Genomic DNA, 12,219 nt, shown 5'->3' with positions numbered 1-12,219 from the left:
TCTGAATCATTTGCAGATTTACATATGGTTTACAATGTCCTCATATGGTGTCTACTTTCCTTCTGGATAGTACCATTTGCTCACAAGAGAGATTTACCTTTATTGTTCTCAGAACACCTGTGTTACATTACATTACATTTATTCGTTTAGCTGACGCTTTTATCCAAAGCGACTTACAATTTCTATATATGTCAGAGGTCGCACGCCTCTGGAGCAACTAAGGGTTGAGTGTCTTGCTCAGGGACACATTGGTGCCTCACAGCGGATTCGAACCCGGGTCTCCCACACCACAGACGTGTGTCTTATCCACTGCGCTAACACCACACTGAGTACGTGTTGGCACGTACTCAGTGCAGGGACCTTTACTTTCTCCTCTTACTGTCCTCAGTGGGACATCCTCTCTGCTGACTTAGGCCATTTAGTTTTTTGGGAACATGAAAGTAGCATCAGACATGCTACTTGAAGCTCTTTTCTGTCAAGAGTTCTGCCTTTATTTATTTATAATGACTAAATGGTTCTTCCCTGCTTTTAAAGGGATAGTTGACACCAAAATAAAAATGTTGTCAGTATTTATTCATCCTCATGTTGCTCCAAACACTGTCATGAGAAGTATCACCAAAATAAAAACATTTCCAGAAATGTGTCAATGTTGCCCTCTAGTGGGGTTGCCCTCTCTCTCTGTTTGGTATATAATATCTGCTATACTATCTATAATATATGGTTTATAGAATAATAAAAAAGTTATACAAAAAATTTATAAAAACCTAAACAAAAACCTAAACAAAATCTAAACCTTATTTAGTTATCATTACAAATTAATTACAACAGAGTCATATATTAAGCTAAGAAATAAAAATGAAAGGTAACTTTTTTTTGTTCAGATTCCTAAAATTAAAATTAAATATCTAAAAAATATATAAAAAACACATATAAAATTATGTTTTAAAATTAGGAAATTCAGGTCAAATTCTGAAAATTCTGAATGATTCTTCTTGAAGCAGGTGCCAAGAGTAATTGAGCCTCAGAACCGACCCTCAATTTAAGTCCAAATTAAAAAGAAAATATTCTGTTTAGGTCAGCATGTCAGGACCCACAAGATTTATTTTTGCAGTTTGTATAGTGTTGTTGATGATGACCTTCCCAGTGGACTTTAAAGTCAAAAATCTCCCATCTGTTCATAGTTACCCAGTGTATGCTCTCCTTCACCCTCATGAGAATTTAGGTTAGATGTTATCGGGGAAAGATTAGAAACTAAAAGTAAAAGAGATAATAAATAAATACTTCTCAAACTGCCAACCTCACATTGTCGTGCACACTTTGAATCTGATACACACAGATCTTGCATTCCCTGTATACATAATATAAATCACATTATGGAATTATTGCAGCCTTCCTTCAGTCAGGAAATATACTGAACTGTATTATGTTCTTAAAACAAAGATTTACTGAACATGTATGACCCTTTAGTCCTTCAGCAGCCTGACTTCCAAGCTCCTCTGTGATAGATGTGGCTTTACATCCATTCTGTTTATTTAGATCAAAACGGCTTGATTTCTTTTCCCCCTGCAGTGCTCTTGGAGTTCAAATGTACAACTTGGATGAGAGAATTATTAGGGCAAAAAGCCCAAACAAAACAAGGTCTAAATATATAGCCATATTTTAAGAGCTCGCTTACATCTTTGCTCTGCAATCAAGCAGAAACTGTTCATCTCGGTTCCTTGGTTCCACAAATTCAACTGTCCATAGTGAAAGCTTGATAAAAGGGTGATGTCATGATACAACACTATAAGGCATCTTTCAATTTTTTGTTGGCTTACAATACATGACCCAGTAGAGTAATCCTAGATTACATTTTTTATAACAGGTTATTATAATCTCAATTGCATAAAATATGATGCAATATTTTTTTTCTAGTCTCTGCTGCATAAATCAGTGTTGGGATAGGTGACAGCAGACCTGTCTAGACCGTTTTGACATCTTCAGTGCTTTATCTAATGGTTTGCATCAGAACATGGTAGCTCAGGACATGATTGGTAACTGATTATTGGACTGTGGTTTTTTTGGAATGGTTATCTATTCTGAAGATGGAACAGCATCAGTGTTCATCAGAAACAAACTGGCAAGGCTTTGCTCCCTTGGGCTCACTTGTCCAGAGTTAATGGGGCTTCAGCCTAAAAACACACCCAAGTCTTGAGCATATAATCCCAAATTTAATGGGATTTGTCAAGTCAGAACAGGACAATAACGTGAGCCAGCAAGGAATACGTTTTTGATGAGTTTTCCATTGAGAAAAAAAAATTGCATTACTTAATTACTTTTCATGGAAAGCAATTCATTACGTTACTTTTGAGTTACTTTTTCTCATTTGAAATGGCTTGCTGATTTGTTTTTAATATAAAAACTTCTATTTTTGGCAAATGTAAAAGTCCTTTCACACCAAAAGTGAAATGAATTAGTGTCAGGTTGAAGGAAATGTAAATTACGTCTTTACAGTAGAAGGCGCCGCTCAAACAAACCTTTTAGCTGTGTTGCCATTCTGGATTGCATGCAGAATAGGATGCAGGAGAAAGTTCAGCACTCTTCAGCAATGAAAAAAAGTTTTCATTTCAAGGAATACTGAATCTGTTTTTGTGCAAGTGAGATGAATAAATGCATGTTCACATTTAGTCTAGAACTACAGTAGGCATCGTATTTACATGCAGTGCACACAAAGACTCTGCACTTACTCCAGATTTCTCTCAACATGCAGACAGGAGAGCTTTCAGTCAATAAATGGAAAAACAAAGTAGTAGTAGTAGTAGTAGTAGTAGTAATAGATTTCGTCCATTTAGTTAAAGTCAGTGCTTCAGTGTTGCTTTAGCCATCATTGACATATAAAACAGTTCAAACGTTTTTTTCTTTTTAATATTTTCTTTTTTTTTTCCACAGAAGAAAGTATATTAAACAGGTTGGAACAGTGAGTAAATGACAAGTAAATTATCAGCCAATTTGTATTTTTTTGGTGAACTTTCCATTTAATATTACATTGTACTATACTGTTCTTCTGTATCGTTTTTTTTAAACACTTGTGCTTTAGATGATGGTTTTCTAGAGAACTTTAAATTCTCTGAGGAGCTTTAGAAGAGTCATCCAAAGCTTTTTAAATTTTTTATTGAAACCTTAATATTCCAGTGTGGTGAATTCGACTGATCTAATAGCATAATATGTGCAATAGATACACATGCTAGTGATAACGATTGCCAGTTAGGTATGGAACTATTCCCCTTTTTGGTCTTGAATGGTTCATGCCTCTGGTCAGATGGCAGCTGCACATAAAAAAAAGAGAGATGCATAGTTACATAAAATAAATCAAACATATTTTCCAAATTGTGAAATTAGAGGAAATGGTTTTTAGTGATGTTGGAAAGTATATTGGCATTTTTTTTCTTCCTGTCACTATTTATGTGATTCTATAAATAAAATAAACCAGAAAGTCTTTTGTGGCTGATCCTGCAACTTAATTGTGTCCAGCTTTCTCTGGAGTAAGAATGCTCACTTTGTTCATACAGTAAAATTTTACGGCCTTTCATTCTCAAAAGCACTGGGGGGAAAAAAAAGAAATGGCAAAGTAGCTTTTCCGCACCAGCTTTCCAGTTTTGCTTATTGGAAAGGCTGCATTCCCACGGCACCACAACCACTTCACATTTTCTCGATCTCTGTTATACATGAACCAGTGTGAGAGAGTTTACTCTAACACTAATCAAAATCTCAGAGAATGGAAAGACCTGTCATATGTACTGTCATATTTTGTTTAATTTGAATTTTTATTTATAAAAGAAAGGAAATGTCACACCAATCAGGTGTCTGTTGAATTCCTAATAAGCATGCAAGAGTCCAGAAGGCCACTCCCTGCTCCATTAGATCTGCTTTAAAGAGTTTAGGTGTGGTCTGTGGACTCTGGCTAGTGTCCTAAACCTGGAGTGTCTCTCATTAGATAGGACAGGCTTGGCATTGTAATGACACTCATTGTACTACGAGGACATCAAAAGGCGCGTTGACTACTGACACTTTACTTTGGAGGCCAAAATAAGCTTCCTCTTTAAGTACGGGGTAAGGCATGTAGCCATTGGGAGTACTCATTAATCTATCTGTCTTTGTCCAGACCTTCATACCATGCAACCTCTATTTAGGTCAGCAACTGAAAACATGGTTTCAGAGTAAATTGTTTTGTTTAAACTGAGTCTATTAGTGGTGTTGGCTATAATTCTTGCATACACATTCTTCTTCCAGACAAACTTTAGTGAGTTACTCCTTCAACACCATTTCATGACACATGGATATTAATGAGAATTCAGATCATATGGCTTATTTAGAAGGGATGTCTTTTCTAATTTACCTGACTTATAATGTTTACAGAATATCATAGAGACTTAGCAAATGCCTAAAACACCTTAGCAAACCATCTAGTAACACCTTAGTTACTACCCACAAAGCAACAACAGACACCCTAGTAACCACTCATAATGCCCAAGAAACCACAAATTGGCATCTCTGGTATTAAATTAAATTCATGCATTTAGCAGATGCTTTTATCCAAAGTGACTTACAGTGCATTCAGGCTAACAGTTTTTACCTAACATGTGTTCCCTGGGAATCGAACCCACAACCTTGTGCTGCTAACGCAATGCTCTACCACCTGAGCCACAGGAACACTACAATAAAGGACGGTATAACACCGCAGCGTCTATCAAACTGGAATCCACACAGAATATCCTAGCAACAACATAACAATGCCGTGGTAACCACACAGCAAAGTTCCCCAAGCATATCTGGATCTCAAGATCTTAGAAACTTGGGAGTGGGTTGTTTTGGCAGTGTATCGATGTAAATATTGTGGCAGGTTTGCGCCAGTGTAATGTTTTAAAAATAAACTATTTTGTTCTCAATATGCTGAAAGGTCTCACAAAAAAATGAATGTGACTGACACATGATTCATTGCATTATTATATATTGTTTTGCATCCACACCCTACATTTAAGTGAAATGAATGAAACTACATAGTGAAATTGTTTTGAATTATGGATCACATTTTCCTCCACAGTAGTTATTTTCTTACCACAAAGTGTGCTGGATAAAGAAAGGTTATCAAAACTGTTTTCATAAAGACATTCCAGAGTGAATGCACACTTCCGAGGCTAGGGTTAATTTGTCTGAATGGTTTATTGTAGGTGTATACAGTACTGCAGATGTTCATTCACATCTGCAAGGGTGATGGATCAGTCCAAAGCTCCCATCGTCCATTGCGTACAATAATATCAATCTTCAGCCATCTATAAGTCCATCAATAAGACTTGCTTTTGAGATAAAAAGGTAGGTTTGGAGGATATTATAAATCAAGATAGCATAAACGGTTTGGATTAGCTTTTGGCTAAAACTGTAGGTATTTTTCTCTGCTCATTAATCAATAGAATATTAGTGAGCTCCACTGGCAGTGTATTGGACTATACAGACAGATATATTAGACACATGAGAAGCATTATCTGTTTCAGAACTGCTTCAGTCCATTTGCAGAAGCCACTATACCACTCAGCAGCCAACATACTTAGCAAACCACATTTTTCCATCTCACGCTGATGGCTGCAGGGCATCTTCTAAGAAGTTGATCTCAAAGAACTTCTTAAATGCAGCTCATAAAGATGAGCTGAAAATCCCGCAACCTGAGATGGGTTTTATTGCATTTGTGAGGTTTGCTGTGAGATCAGTCCCGCTGGCGAGAGGACGCAATCATAAATGTAAGGAACATTTCTCCCTCTGTAATCTCCCTAGAGGTCACAGATCCATGGAAAAGACAGAAGAGATTCTGGGATGCTTTCAACACTAAGGTTTGCATTGTGAGCACTGGATTTAACCAAATTACTGACTAAAGTGATGCCACTGAAAGCCAGAGTCTGAACTTTTCCTTTGGTGTCCATTTCAAACCTGTTTCCGGCCAAAGTTAATGGTTACTTGGCGGACAGAAAAACTGAGCAAAGACTTTATAAATAATATTCATTAGTAATCATCATGTGTGTGGTTTGTGTTTGTGTGTGTGTGTGTGTGTGTGTGTGTGTAAACCCTCCTTGATGAAGCCTCCATTTTGCAAGAGCCTTTGACTTTAAACTATAGGGCAGGTCTTGCAGTATCTATATGAACTGTAGCTGTGTATTTTGTGTGGATCACTGACAAGTTACCTGACACATCACTAAAGCTAAATGGCAACGCTCTAAATATTTAGCTGGGCTGAAACTGGCAGTCTGCTTGACATTCAGTCCAAATACAGCAGATATGATGGATTATGTAAAAACAGCTCTCTCTTAATTCCCTTAACTACGTACCTTTAACATCTGAGACATCACATTATTTATAGTCAGTCACTGGAGGGATCATTGGAAGTGCTTCATGGTTGCAAGATGTATGGTCTATTTAACTTAATTCATGACTTAATGCAGATAATAAAAAATTCAATGTCCTTCAAATGGAAATCTTGTTTCAAAATTTCATGAATATCACCAAGCATATTTGTCCATTTAATTCTTCCCAGTCCAGACACCTGTGCAAGAAGACTGATATCTTATACTGTAGTTTATTGTGGCAAAATGGATTTCTGAACCCACTACACTATTTACGCGGCACTCCTTAAAAACCGATTAAGAAAAGTCCTGTTCTTCGGATGAATATTAACCAGAATCAATCGCAACTGCTGTGACCCCTCAATCACTTTTGCAGATTTGAGGCAGTGCGCTGTATCTGCTCTGTGAGTTTATACTGGACCATGTCTGTCTTGTACTCTCTCACGACACATGTGGACACTCAGAGATCAGATCTATGTAGGAGAAGTGATTGTTTTTGTACTGTCAGTCTCCACAAAAGAATCTCCTTGTGAAGCCGACTGTAATTTAGTAGGACTGAGTTTATGCTCAGTTTAGTTTGATGTATTGTTTTTAGGATCAGTGATTTTGGTTCCAGCAAAAACCAAAACAAACTAAATAAAACGAGCATGTGCGTTTCATTTGTCGTTCATATGCAAAACTGAAGCAAGCTATCTTTTACAATCAGCATAAAATCATTGAATAATGGATTTTTCAAATGTTTTCCTGGTTTTGCTGGATTTACAAGCAAATTCAGTAGCAATGGTCCATGTGTAGTATTAGTTTTATTTGTGGGCAATTTTAATTAAATTTTTTCTTTAATTATCTTATTTACACCAACAGCCTCATCAGTAAAGCTTCTGACACCAAATCAGAAATGTGTCACTTTTTAACTTATATTACAATGGAAATCATTTAGAAATATACTGCGAGTGTAAAGCAGCACATATATTCTGCTGCAAAATTCATCTGCAAAATAAAGTGATTTCTTTACATTCTAATTGACAGCCCTAGTTTTATATTTCAGCTATTTTCAGTCACAACCCACTGGATCCTACTCAAGTCTAAATCCCATATCAACCTCAACCAGGTGAATAATACAAGGATAGACATGAAACTGTTCTTTAAATTCTTTCAATGTTAATAATATAAAATTGCATAAATTATTTTTATGTAATAAAAGGTTACATTAAAAACATAAAGTTTAGTGTAACATTAGATACTAAATTTTGATGTTAAATCCAATCTTGTTTTATATAGAATTGGTCTAGTCCATACAGTTTTTAATGCAATTTCATCAAAAGTAACAGTAGTCAAATTACAGAAAAAATAATAGCAATCCCTAACATTACTTTTTAAGGAAAAAAGTAATTAAAGTACAGTAACAATTATTTAGTAATGCAATACACCCAACACTATTCCCAGTTGCCATAATCAATTTTATTACAGTCATAATTAAAAAAGAAAAACTCAATGTAGTAAAAGCAAAAGTGACCAGAATATCAGCACACTTTTGATAACCTCCACTGTTCACCGTTTTGTTTTGAGTGAACATTTCATCCACCATTTGGTAAACTTCTCAGCATCAATACCTAAGAGAGGAGGAGGGAGGAGCAGAGACAGACAGGAGGGTGGGACTGTGGAGGCCTGCCCTGGACACAAGCGATGGAGAGAGCCACGAGAAACGACATGTCTGTCAATGCCGAGAGAGAATGAAATGACTTGATTGTGATGCCAGGACACACAGCTTATTTAAATAGCTACTCAAGCCCACAGCAGCAGTTGTTCTCTTCGGTTACATAATGGACATGCTGAGAGTGTGTTTATCCTGTTTTGTTAGCTGGTTCTTATTTCTTTCTGTTTGAGTGAGGTCTATAACACGTTCTGCTTGGACAATGCCGTCCGATTGGCTGAGGATAGTGCTCATATTGACTTTCTGGACTCAGCTGGTCCCATGTTCGTGTGCTGGGAATACACGTTACCGCTACTATCACAGGAACTGCTACACCTGCTTCGGTGGATATCAGGGGTACAACACAGGACATCTGGGGGCAGGTGAGTGTTACTGGATTGTTGATTCAGGGAACTGATTCCGCCTGGTGAAGGGAATAACCTTTACTGTTACTTAGCATTAGATTTTCAGGTTTTTGCTATTTTATTTTGTGGTTTTGGTTTTGTTTTTACTTCTGAGAGCTGGAATGTGGTGAAACGCATGAAACTCAGTCATGCTGTATGATTTGGTAACATCTTGGCTGTGACTGAAGGAGCGTCTTTCAGCACTCATAATTCACTGTGAAGGACTGGAGACGATAATGCCTTCACTGAACAGATGTCAGATGTGTAGTAAAACAAATAATAAGCTGGTACATTAGTGTTTGCCAAATACTATAAGAAAGGCTAATGTTTTGTTTTAAGATTTAGGAACCTGCAACTAATTAAAACTATGCAATTTTAAGAACTTAGTCTTTCCAAGTAATATTTCACTTGCACTTCAAGTGACAGACTTAGGCTGTGTTTATGGATTTGCTCTAAATTGAGGGTTTGGGAGTGTAAGGGAGACTGTCAGAATGTAACCAATCAATGGAACAACTTAAGTTTGCTTTAATAGAGTTAACTGACTTTAGCTTCCAGCATTTGTCATCTTAGAATTCATTACACTGATAAGAAGGAGAATCACATTTTCTACCATGCCAAGTCTCTTTTTTATTGTAGACATAATTATTTTTTTCTGTATAAATGGTTCAGTCAACAAGAAAATGAAAGTGTATTGGCCCTCAAAATTAGGATAACAAAAAGTTTTTAAGGCAGCAGGGAAACAAAGTTTTTTTAAAGTTGACTCAACAATTATTTTTTTACAGTCAGTGAGCAGTCCAACACTGCATCTTTTCTGACAGTGTCATAGAAGTTGATTTTTGTTAACTGTTGGCAAAAAAATGAAGTAAATTAAAGGATAACCCAGGTTGCATTCGTTTATGACAGTAAAAGTAGTAATATTGTGAAATATAATTTTAAATAATATGTTTGTAATATATATTTAGAAATACATTTATTTCTGTGATTTCATAGCTGAATTTTCAGCATCATTACTGCAGTCTTCAGTGTCACACGATCCTTCGGAAATCATTCTAACATGCTGAATTACTGCTAAAAATATTTCTTTTTATTATCAATGTTGAAGTATTGCTGGTAATTTCTTTTGTCGAAACTTGTCATATTTTTTTCCCCATGATTCTTTGATTCTTTTTTACATAGAAAGTTAAAAAGAGCATCATTTACTTGAAAAAGAAATAGTTTGTAACATTCTGAATGTCTTCACTATCAATTTAATGCATCCTTACTGAATAAAAGTTGACCCCAAACCTTTCCTACTGGAGTGTGTTTTGCAAATTCTTGCAGAATTAGTGGTCTCTTTCCTTTCCTTTCCTTTCCTTTCCTTTCCTTTCCTTTCCTTTCCTTTCCTTTCCTTTCCTTTCCTTTCCTTTCCTTTCCTTTCCTTTCCTTTCCTTTCCTTTCCTTAAACGGTCTTAAAAGAACATGCTCCAGGGTAATTCTTTCTTACACAGAATGAAAGATTAAGGAAAAAGTGTTTTGGATAAAAGACAGGCTGCTTGGCATAATCAGTCTGCAGTCAGAGATGTCCATTATTTTTCATTTCTATATTCCTCTGATCCTCTTTATTTATGAATATTGGACTAACTTTTTGCTTCCTGATTTGCTATTTGATGTGCCTTCTTTAATCCAACAATGTGGAAGACAGACTTAGATTCTGGCATCACAGAACCACACATTTTAACCTGGCAAACTGAATGTGATAGTCTTCACAAAAGCCTGTGATATTTGTAATATATAGGTAATGGAAGATTTAAGCGTGGCTTGCATCTATGAAATCAAGCCAGATCTTTGCTAAACTTCTGAACTCAATGTTTCAGAGGTTCTCATGATAAGAAGCTGTAGACCTGAGGCGTTGGAGCTCACATATGTCGTTGATTTCACCTTCTGATTCAGTTGCAGTATCCCAGCTGCACCTCACATAACTGCAGGACTTTGAGGGCCAAACAACATAACATTGGTTATTTTGGTTGAAATGTGGGTTTCCCTATTACCTTGTGTGCAGTGGGATCCAGAAGTCTGAGACCACATTGAAGTTCTGAGATTTTTTTCCCGGAAATAAGCACAAGGTTTGACCTTAACTGAAAAAGAAATGTCAGGTTCTGCACTTTTTTTCTAGGTCACAAAGCAAATTTGTGGCATTGATCATGTCAGCAACTGTACATTTAGTCAGATGTGCTTGTTTCCATTCAAGCTCAAGATTTGTATCTCAAATCATTCTGGAGAACATGATCATCAGGTTTAACACAAACTTGTGGAGTTTACTAAAAAGTAAAACTTAAATGAAGACAGTTGAACAGAGTTATATTAAAGAGCTAGTTCACCGCTTACAAGATGGAAATTTAATAAAATGTGGGTCTCTATGCAGTAGAAACATGATTTTGGTGCTGCATGACTAGAGAGAACAGAAAAAAAGGGCTTTGGCAAAAAACAAACAAACTTCAACACCCATCATGCACCACGCTGGACTATCTGTGAGCAAGGATACAAACAGTTGTGAAATGTCTTTGCTGACAAATATAAATATAAGCAGAGACAGGAGAAAGTATTTTAACTTACAAAAAGTACACTGTAATGTATATTTATTGTAACATGTTTCTTTATAATTATTTGTTAAATTGACTATTGTTTCACCACCATTTTTTTCTTCAGTGCATACACTTAATATTTATTTAGATTTATATTCATGGTGCTATTTTGTCCTCTGTTTATATCATATCAAGCATGTGTCCCTTGTGTCAGATAATCACTTGTTTATTCTGAATAAAATATGGATTTCATCTAGTTCTTGGCTGCAGGCTATTACATTCCATTTGCAGTGTAGTTGTTTGTCTGGCAACAAAACAAAAATGATCCATCATTAGTAACCGTTATTAAAAGGAAATATTGAAATATTGAAAATCAGCCTATAAACCGCTGCTTTAACCGTCATCCAAATCGAAACCAGATTTGTTGTTATTTTGTCATTGTGGTTTAAATAACTAAGAGATAATGTACAGCCAGCCGGTCTGCTCACCCTGAAGGGGATTATTTTGGGATAATGAGCAGCTGACTGGATATTATCCCACTTATTTCATTACTTCTTACCAAATAAATAAATACGTGGACATAAAGTACCGATTTGAGATTTAAATTTGTAGATTAGCTTTAAGCTTTTGCTAAAAACAAGTCCGTTACAAAGAAGAAAACAATCCACCTAGCAACAAGACAAAACATTACAATATTGATTTATTATGATAAATTTGCAATCTAAGATACTTTTTCTGTAGGGTAGCATATTTAGCTACAATATATCACACCTTTCTCTATTTTCTGTCTAAATGCCTGGTGTAAAGTTTTAAGGTTCAGATAAGTTGACCGTCACTTCCATCTCCCTGGCTAGTGGTGGTTGCTTGAAATGATCATTTAAGGCATGAGTTATAAAAACAAAATCAAGTTTTTATACACATATAATGATCTGAAGATGAACGGTGCATGCTTAAATGAACTTAAACCACCTTCACACATTAATTCTTTACAGGACAATATTTTATAACAGAATAGGAATACTTGTGGAGGTCAAACTGGACTATGTATAAATGAGTCTGATTTGTTAAAATGTATCTCCAAAATATAAGCATTTATGGGGATATCCTGTTATAGTTTGCAATAGCTCATACTTTAAATTCTCCTTTCCATGCATTTTTTCCATGCATCCAAAAGCTAAAATTCTCTCTTGCTCTAC

The 12,219-nt window shown here is 35.9% G+C and overlaps 1 protein-coding gene across 2 annotated transcripts in view; it reads left to right on the top strand.

Moving 5' to 3' along the window:
• The window catches only part of LOC127944257 (multiple epidermal growth factor-like domains protein 6), a 51,322-nt gene that overhangs the window by 8,518 nt on the left and 30,585 nt on the right, over nucleotides 1-12,219 (top strand). Inside the window, exon 1 of one of the 2 annotated variants that reach the window (XM_052540134.1) lies at nucleotides 8,071-8,441. The exons of the other annotated variant lie outside the window; for it this stretch is intronic. Coding sequence (XP_052396094.1) covers nucleotides 8,282-8,441 — 160 coding nt within the window. The 5' untranslated portion in view covers nucleotides 8,071-8,281. Of the gene's footprint in view, nucleotides 1-8,070; nucleotides 8,442-12,219 lie in introns of those variants that run through there. 2 annotated transcript variants of the gene reach the window in all.

The sequence above is a fragment of the Carassius gibelio genome, chromosome A23, assembly GCF_023724105.1.
Source record: "Carassius gibelio isolate Cgi1373 ecotype wild population from Czech Republic chromosome A23, carGib1.2-hapl.c, whole genome shotgun sequence".
NCBI classification, from domain to species: domain Eukaryota; kingdom Metazoa; phylum Chordata; class Actinopteri; order Cypriniformes; family Cyprinidae; genus Carassius; species Carassius gibelio.
The sequence above is the reverse complement of the archived record's forward strand: the minus strand, read 5'-3'. Positions and strand labels throughout refer to the sequence as shown.